This window comes from Myiozetetes cayanensis, unplaced genomic scaffold (genome assembly GCF_022539395.1).
Source record: "Myiozetetes cayanensis isolate MyiCay16 unplaced genomic scaffold, myiCay2020 scf7, whole genome shotgun sequence".
Taxonomy (NCBI): Eukaryota; Metazoa; Chordata; class Aves; order Passeriformes; family Tyrannidae; genus Myiozetetes; species Myiozetetes cayanensis.
This window is the reverse complement of record NW_026087964.1, coordinates 6,936,752-6,946,079: the sequence shown is the minus strand read 5'-3', so window position 1 is coordinate 6,946,079 and position 9,328 is coordinate 6,936,752. Positions and strand designations below refer to the sequence as shown.

The 9,328-nt window shown below is 50.8% G+C and overlaps 1 protein-coding gene across 1 annotated transcript; it reads right to left on the bottom strand.

Annotated features, from left to right (window-relative positions):
• Nucleotides 1-428: 428 nt before the first annotated feature.
• On the bottom strand, nt 429-1,754 carry LOC126652022 (homeobox protein HMX2-like). Its single transcript, XM_050338538.1, has 2 exons — nt 1,547-1,754; nt 429-1,018 (listed from the first exon to the last, which is right to left on the bottom strand). Exons 1-2 carry the CDS (start codon nt 1,752-1,754, stop codon nt 429-431), a joined length of 798 nt encoding a protein of 265 aa, XP_050194495.1.
• Nucleotides 1,755-9,328: the final 7,574 nt, after the last annotated feature.

Genomic DNA, 9,328 nt, shown 5'->3' with positions numbered 1-9,328 from the left:
CAGTGCGGCCTTCGCCTTTACCAATCTGTGTTAAAACTGACTCGGCCCACGGTAGAGCAACCGCGACGGCGCTTGGGGTGGACGTGGGAACGTAGTGCCCATGGGCTGAGGCAGAGCATCGGCTCCCCTGTAATACGGGAATGGGATAATTCGGAAGAGAGGCAGGCAGAACACGTCCCGGTCTCTTTGGTGGTTCCGTGTTATCTCGTCCATCCAGACCACAGAAAAAAGCACTGCCAGAGCGAGGGAGGTCTGGCAGCGCCCTTCCGAGCTTTAGCAACATGTCGGCAGCCCACGGACACGCATGGGGGGAACCCGGGCGGCCCTTCCGTCGGACGTGGTGAAGACTGACAACCCAGCGGCACCGCGGGGTCATAAATAACATCGGGCGGCCCCCGGCGAGGGGAAGGTCAGGGGCCGGGGAGAGGCTATACGTCCCCGTCCACGAGACTGAAGTGTTTGCCCGGCCCGGGGAGGCAGAGGTAGGGGATAGCGCTGCCCGGACAGAGCAGGGGCAAAGGCAGCGGCAGCAAGCACCGACTGAGCAGGGGGCTGTCCTTGTAGAGGGCCGAGAAGGAGAGAGACGTGGCGGCGGTGGGGGGCGGCGGGTCCTCGGGGGGTTCCGCCGGCCCCGGCCCAGGGCCCTCCACCTCGGACGACATTTGTCTCTTGAGTTTGTTGCGGCGGTTTTGGAACCAGATCTTCACCTGAGTCTCGGTGAGATGCAGCGCGGCGGCCAGCCCGGCCCGTTCCGAACTGCTCAGGTAGCGCTTCACGTCGAAGGTGGACTCCAGCTGGAACACCTGGCTCTTGGAGAAGATGGTCCGCGTTTTCTTCCTGCCGCCCGCCGCCGGCGACCTCCCGTTCTCCGCGCCGCAGCCCCCGACCTCTCGGGTCGGCGTCTGCCGGGGGACTCGCAGCCCCTCTTTGGGGAGCGGGGACGCCGCATCCCAACCTTCGGCATCGCGGCGGAGGCCACGGCTCGTCCCTTCTGCCCGAAACCGGCGGGACTCGCTGCCTGCAAGGGCAAAGCACAACATCAGTGCCCGCCGCCGCCCGCGCCCCCGCCCCACATGCACGCACGGCCCGGCGGAGCGCAGGGAGAGGGTGGGGGAAAGGGTGGGGAGGGGGCTACCGAGGGCTGGCCGCGGTCCCACACCCTCCAGAGGGGAGAAGAAGGGTGACGAGCTTCCATAAGGATCTAAGGAAATCCCTCTGCCAGATGTGTGACAGGGAAGTGAGGGGCTCCCGGGGACGGGACAGACAACCCGGGAGGGGGGCGCAGCGCCCTCGAAACAGGTTGGTGCGTGTGCGGCGGCATTTCCCCGCGTCCTCCCGCGGAGCCTCCGTTCCTCCTCCGTCTGCGGGCGCGCCGCGACTGCGTGTGCGTGTCTGTGTTTGCGTGTGCGTGTCTCTGTCTGTGCCTGCGTGTCCGTGTGCGCGGGCCCAGCACGGCGGCGCTGGGGATGCCCGGAGGTACCGCCTGGGTGGGGCCAGGCTGCGACCTGACGTGCCAGACAGACTGAGGCGGCTGCTGGCTCCGTACCCGAGTCGCTGGAGCCTTTACTGGGGTCTTGCTCCGCAGGCCCCTCTCCCTCCTCCTCCTCCTCTTCCTCTGGCGGGGCGCAGCGGGCTCTGCCCTGCTCCCGGGCCGGGCGGCAGGGGCCGGGCTGCAGGATGCTGGCGATGCTGAAGGCCGGCGGCGCTGCTGAGGCCGGCGGGGTGGCTCGGCGGCCGCTCCCGAGCTGCACCATGGCGAGGAGAGCCGAGCCGAGCAGAGCCGAGACGAAACGTTCTGAGCCGAGCCGAGTCGAGCCGAGCCGAGCCGCAGGACTGGCGGCGGCTGCGGGAGGGCGGCAGCGGCAACCGGGGCGGAGGGAAGGAGGAGGAGGGGTCGGAGCTGCGGAGGGAGGGAGGGGATGGAGCTAGAGGGAGCCAAAGGACTGAGGACTGGGGGAGCGGTGCAGCGGAGGGAGTGAGGAAGAGAGAGGGGAGGCGGCAGAGGAGAAGGAAAAGGAGCAGGGGCTAGAGGGGAGCGGGGAGAAAGTGAGGGGCGGGGGGCACGCCGAGATACTCCGACAGGGTGCCCTGGACGGGCGGGGCGGGGCAGGACTGGCTGCTCTCCGGCCCAGGACCTTCACTGTAAGTGGGCGGAGGGAAGAAAGACCCAGGAGAGCCCATGGGAATAGCGAAGAGGAGATGGGATGGCAGGACAAACATCTCTGGATTGAAGGAGAAGGATGTAGAGAGAAGATTGGAAATGAGAACAAGGGAATGAGGCGGAGTGTGGCGAGGAAAGGCAGTGATGGCAGTGAGAGAGGGCAGGAGGGAAAGAGGAAGCTGGGAGCCACGAGCTCCTTCCCTGTGTTTGTACGGCACGCGGTGCGACACCAGGTAGTCTGCTGAGGGCATTTGCTGCAGATTGCCCATGCCGCTGTCCAGGAATTGGGTAGACTGTGGAAAAGTAATTCCTACAGCCACAGTCACTTCCCCGTCCTCCTTTCACCTGCAGACCCTCAGAGTGAATATGCAGTGTTCCCCTGGGGAGAAAAGGATGCCTTTTCCTCCCGAGGAGCCCCGTGGTGTCAGACTACCCTGAAATCCACACATAATCTCCACACACTGCCCCCCGCCACACCACACCGTCACCCCACTCCTCCCCGCTGGTCAGTAGAGCTCTTCTGTAACTTTCAAGTGAGAAAGTGCTGCCCGGGTGCGCCGGGGTGTGTGAGTACTCCAAGGTGAGCCTTTGAGGGATGGAGGAGCATTCACCTGAGCTGTGGAACTTGGAGGAGGATCGAAATGTTTCTTTGTTACCTTGAAAACTTTTACTCCCCACCACCTCCCAGCACTGCAACGTTTTATAATGCGTTTGCACTATTCGAGGCAAAATGTCCAGCGATTTTAAAGCCACCATCAGTTGCGGATCGCAGGGAACCTTCTCCCTCCCTGCACCCCTGTGTAAAGCCAGGGGAATGCTTCCAAACAGCTTTTAAGAGGGCTTTTAGTCCGAATCTCTAGGTTTCCACCTCAAAAACTGCTAAGGGAAAGCGAGAAACCCTTGAAAAGAGTTGGCAGTAGAAGTGCTGACAGGCTTTTAAATATTGTGATGCCAGAGATTCCATGGGCTGAAATCAGGGCTTCTTAAGGCTTTGGACTACGTTAGACTTTAACGCACTGGTAATTGAGAGAGCGGGTTTCAGCTCTTTTTCATGAATTCTGTTTCACTTTATAAATTCACGCAGGTTTTAATGGAGCCGTCTGCTGGAGAGCTGTACATTTTCTACTAGGGAAAAAAAAATTAAAAAATCATTCTTCCATCAACACGATTATTGGCCAAACGCCCAAACTTGTTGCATTTGTCTTGCAGTCTCCTGTAGAAACTAGTGGTTCTAATGGAGCAAAATATTCACTTAAAACACAGTGATATGCCGAGGAAAGGGCCGGGATTTAGAGATACAAAATGCGAAGAAGCAGTTGAAAATATAATTTAGGAAATTGTGAGTGAGATGGTAAAATTAGGAACATGGGAGACTTGGACACCAGGACGGGTCGGTCTTTGCTTCTGCACTTCTGTCTCGGCCTCTCTTCCTGCTGTCTGTGAGTGAGACACGTTCCAGGTGCTCACATCTGTTCTTACTGCAAACCATTTCCCTTTCAGTTCCGAAAAAAAAAAAAATCCATCTTAAAAAGCCAATGCCTTGACTCAGTGTTTTCCTAGAAGACGTTGGGGGGGGGGGGGGTTAAAAAAAAAAAAAAGACAGAAAATAAGAAGAAAATTGAAGAAGGAGACATAAGTTTTATCATCCCATTTTTTTTCACCACGCCACCCTCCACTCCCTGAGAAGTTCAAGCCCAGTCCCGGGAGACCCGGCCCGGTAACACCCCACCGTAAAGGTTTGTCGTCTTTCTAAGCCCCATCTAGCCAGCTTTTCAAAACTGATTTTTTTTTCCCCCCCTGACAAACTCCGTGCAGTGAGGGACAGCGCTGCAATGCCGAATCCCCTCAGCCACTGGGGCAAGCTGGAATCAATTCACTGGTCACAAGAGGACCGGGGGGGCCTCCGAGGTCCCCCCTGCAGCGAGTCCTACAAGCCAGATCCACACCGAGCTCCTCCTGTCCCCTGATAGGGTCACCCTTATCTTCACAGGGAAGTAAAGACCAACAGATAGAGTGTATCCTGAAAAACCCAAACAATCACCTGCAAAGTGCCCTCCTATGGAAGGAGCGGGGCTGCCGCGAGACAGGGCAGCGGAACTCCGCGGGACCGCTCCAGGCCCCCAGCATCCCATTCTGAGCCCCTGCCCGCCCAGTGTTCGACCCAGACATGATGTGGAGAACGGTGTCCACCGAGGCGACGGCCAAAATTGAAGGGCTTTTTCCTGAGCATAGTTCCCGGGACGCGTGGAGCACCCCGGGGAAGAGATTCTGCTGAGAGCAGCCGTGGTTTCTGCGAGGATTAGCTGCCAGGGTTGAGCCGGCAACGGGGATCTGGTAGCCAGAGAGGGGGTACCGCTCTATTCATCTCCCGCAGCACCGCTCTGCACCATCGCGATTCACACCCAGGCTCCGAAAGGCTGTGGATTATATGCAACAATTTTTCTTACAATAGGTAGAGATTTTCCGACACTGGTACTTGTTAAGCCCGTGCTTCCTTTGTACTTTATCTGTGAGGAATCTCGTTGTCTGGGACGTGTGAGGACACACGGAGGCCAGTACAGCACAGTTGCAGGGCAGGAAGAGCGAACCTTTTCCTTTGAATAATAAAATCCTGTGTTAGAAGCTAACATCGTGCAGAGTGGAAACCTTTTACCTGGGAAAGCTTTTTACCAGAAATCACCCAACACTCGTATCTATATCTCCATTTCAGTTCAGAGTACTAAAAGCCTCATCCTCTAAACCTAATGGAAATGAAATCTGATTAGATGCTACAGAAACACCAAAGAGTCTGGTTTCTCTTGGTTTACAGAATCAGGCTTGTTGTATTCCCCGATGTACTCGAGGGTAAAATAGGCCCTCCCTGGATTTCACATCCCCTTACAAATTAGACCCTGGCAATTGCAGACATAGCAGCACCTCGCAGTGGTCTTTAAGCCGTCCCCGATGCTTTCACGGGACACAGACCGGGCGAGTGGGTTCAGAACAGGAACGCTGTCTGAAAAGTTTATTAAAATCGCTGGGTGAGTTTGGTACTTTGGCGCTGCTGGTGTCTAAATAAAACTCATTTTGGCAGTTCAGCAATGGCTGGATATGAATCACCGGTTGCTGTTGCGGCTTCCCCCTCTCCACGTCGGGTCCCCGCCGCCGCCCCCCTGGAGCAGGCAGTGGTTCGGGGCAGCGAGGACATCCCTCGCCTGCACCGGGCATCCCGGCGAGGGAGAGGAGGAGAGAGGGGAGAGAAATGGTTTCACTAGTTAGAAAGCAACTCTCCCTGGAGTTCCACAGGAAGGCAGCTACATGCGTCACACAGAACCAGGTTTTTTGGGGAGTTGAGCGTGCTCAGCCGACAACCCAAGAGGTGTCGGGACATAGGCGGATGGGGCCATGTCCCAGGACCTCGAGAAAGAGCATCCCTTTTCGAAACCCTTTGTTTTCCTCTGAGGTTAGTTCAGAGTCCTCAGCGAAATCGGCTTCCTCCAGACGCTGCCTTGATACGAGAGACGTGCAGAAAAATCCTAGAAGGCAGTTTCTGAATAAAGCTAGTTCAGTAGACTGGAATTGCTGAAGAGGCAAGGGAAGGCAAGGGAAGGGCAAGGGAAAGGCAAGGGAGGGGAAGAGAGAAGAGAAGAGAAGAGAAGAGAAGAGAAGAGAAGAGAAGAGAAGAGAAGAGAAGAGAAGAGAAGAGAAGAGAAGAGAAGAGAAGAGAAGAGAAGAGAAGAGAAGAGAAGAGAAGAGAAGAGAAGAGAAGAGAAGAGAAGAGAAGAGAAGAGAAGAGAAGAGAAGAGAAGAGAAGAGAAGAGAAGAGAAGAGAAGAGAAGAGAAGAACATTTTAAATTTTAGATGAACGTCTAAATTTTCATTTATAGTTTTTTGAATAAACATTCATGCATCTCACTTTATAGAAATTTAATCGTAGAATCCCTAAGTGGAGTTGAGAAATTCAAGATAGTTAAATGAAGCATTAAGACATCCGTCATAAGGCTACATGCATTTGGAATTGGAAGGGAAATGTAAGAATATTGTATGGATCTGATTTGAGGCTGAGAGCACTAAACACCGCGAGTTCGCTGGAGTCTGGAGTGAGCCTCTTCCGATCGATGATGAGCGCGGGGCTCGCCCCCCGCCCGGCCGGCACGTTGGTAGTGGGCACAGACAGGCTATTCCAAGATAATGCAGTGGAAAAGAAAAAAAGAAAGCATCGATCAAAGTTTATTGTTGAACAGTGGAGCCAGCACGCACCTATGAGATTTATCAAGTATTGATTTGCATGAATATTTTAGACCCACGCCTATTAGAAAAGTTATGAACCATCTTAAGCCGGTGAGCAATGTACCATTTGCAAAGTAGCCATTTAACAAGGTGCTTTCCAGCATATCCATCATTTTCGTTTAAAGTGTAATTAATAATATCGTCTTACTTCAGCTAAATCAGGAATTTATTTCCAAAGGGCAGTTCAGACCCTATTTTGATTACTGTTTGCTTACTTAGGAAAAAAAAAAATTAAAAAGGTCTTTTCACTGATTATTTTTATTAGCGTCCAATAAACACAAGTTGTCTTTGTGAGTAATCTGGCAAGGTTTTCCTTTGCCTCGCCTCTGGAGTGCCATCTAGCTAAGCTGTTGTAGCAACATTCATTAAATAAATGTCAACATACAAGGATTTATGCTGCATAATAATATTACAGCTGTAGTATAACTGGATTTATTTTAAAGCTATTCTGAGGTTGCTTTGATCTATAAAGCAGCAACGTATGTCTCTATATGTCGCAAATAGCCCTTGTGAAAGTACTTTGAGCTGTACTGTCCATCACCATTTTTCTTGCAGCATTCTGTTTGCAGAAAGCAGCGCAAAGTGTGTGACTCTTGCCTTTTGGATTTGTTTAATAAAAGATACACACAAGGAAGAAAACTGAGGAATCTACTGTCTTGGTTGAGGGTTGGGCTTGGGGCGTTAGGTTTGGGGATTTTTTGCCTGTTTTGAAATCGCCAATGCACTTACATCAGGCATTGCGTCTTTTGCTAGCTGCTTCTCTGCGTCCTGGAGAAACTTGTTGCCATGAGGTACAAGGAAATACGTAGTTAAAAAAGCTACGAGGTAAAGAAACCTGAGGTGTGTATGTTCCTACTTTCAGCACATACTTTTAATAAGCCAGTATAAGTCACTTTTTGTACAGAATAAGGCATAAGTAAGAACTTTTTCTTAGATGATTTCACGTCTTGAACCTTTTAATATTTTACTATCATCATAAGTTACAAATACAGTGTATGAAAAAAATCTGTTTATTGATATAATCAGCACATCTTTAAAAAACAAACAAACTAATGTCAAAACACATTTTAAAAATCCGATTGATCATTTAGCCCTGCCAGTTCCTTAACTTCAAGAAAAGAATATTTAGTAGAATCAGAAGTATAATAATCTCATATGTTACTCCAAAGAAAAGGCATGTGGAGAGTGGCAGGCGTGTTAAATTTCTCGTTGGATTACAATCTACTCTGATATGACTGTAGTGAGTCAGGATTTTGCTCCAGTCGGTAACACTGGGAGATCTGGAGAGCTGGATATGACGGGTAAAACGCTCTGGCCGCTTTCTTCCAGGGGCAGCCAGGCTTTGAACGGCATCAAATCAAGTGCTTGCGCCTTGAGGAAGAAACATCGCCCCAAGTCACCTCCTCTGGCACGAAAAGACTGAAGTCCAGCCCAGCCGCTTCGCCAGCGGCCGGCTGATCCCGTCCGGGGCACCGACACCCCACAACTCCACCGCTTCCCGGTCCTTCTTACACCGCTCGGGGACCAGGCTTTAGAAGTTTTCTCCCCAAATTCGGGTGTTTGACAGATATGCAAAGAAAATGGCTCGCGAAGATCTCCGGAGATTTCAGAGGGAGATCAGCAGCACTTGAGGAAAAAAAAAAAAAAAAAAACAAACACCAAACCAAAATCCAGGAGTTTCCGGAAACGGGACTTAAGTCGAAACAAGCATCCCGGCAAGTTAACAGTTTTCCCAGGAACTTATATATGTATATATATACACATATATATAATTCTCAAGCGGGTTTGAGGTTTTCAATATCCTGACTTCAACTGCACAGGCTGGTGCTCAGAGCCATGTTTCAGGTCAAAGTAAGAAAAAGAAAATTAAAAAAAAAAAAAAAAGAAAAAGAAACAAACAAAAAAGAAATAAAAAAGGGGAGGTAGGGGGAAGCGCAACGCGGTGTCGAGGTGATAATCCGCCCCTGACCTTTCTTCTCAGTTTTCGTATCAAAGCTGAAGCTCCGCCACATCTCGCTGATCGATTTCATAACCAGAAAAAAAAAAAAAAAAAAAAAAAAAAAGGAGATTGCTCCAAATATAATGTAAAAGGTAGGAAATAGTAAGGATTAGATCCCTCTTCCTTCACTGGAGACAGGTCCGCAGGTCCGCATGCCCATTCCCCAACAGATCCAGGACCCGGCTCTCCCTGCGGGGACCCGAGTGCTCTGAGCTGGTTGGTTCAATTGCAGCTGATTATGCCCTAAAACGTACGATTAAAGTTTAACTTTACACCAAGGCTGTGTTTTATAAGGTAATTTCCCCCTTAACATTCGGTAAAAGAAATTCAAGCCTTTAGAACCAATGATAGTCCCGAAATTCATTTTAGCAGTGAGGAGGGAAACAAAACAGTTATTAAAGGAAAACAATAAATTGGCATGCATAATACTTCATATAATATCACGTAACAGGTTCGCTTGCATAACCAACCGTATAGCTCCCCAGTATGTTCCCATCTGATTATTTTTCTTTCCTTCCTTTTTAATTGCCAGTGAATTATTAATCGATTACACAAACCTATCCTGTAAGAGACGGACAAGTGGAGGTGCGCTTTCCTCAGCCTCCCCAGGAGACCGAAAAGAAAGTGGCAAACCCACTTTTAAAATACAGTATGTAGAATTTAACACGTATATATATAACCCTGTGTACTTTAACCGATGATTTCCTAGGGAAATATAACGAATATAAAGAAACCATATTCTCACAGCTCGGATTTCAGCGGGGCGAATTCTTTCCAACAATTTGCCTTCAAGTTGTTTCAGATCGAAACTCCTGCATCGAGAAGGACCAGGGGGCATCAGCACATGCTTGAGTATCGATTGTATGGAAATGAGAGTAACAATGGGAGGGGGATCTGTA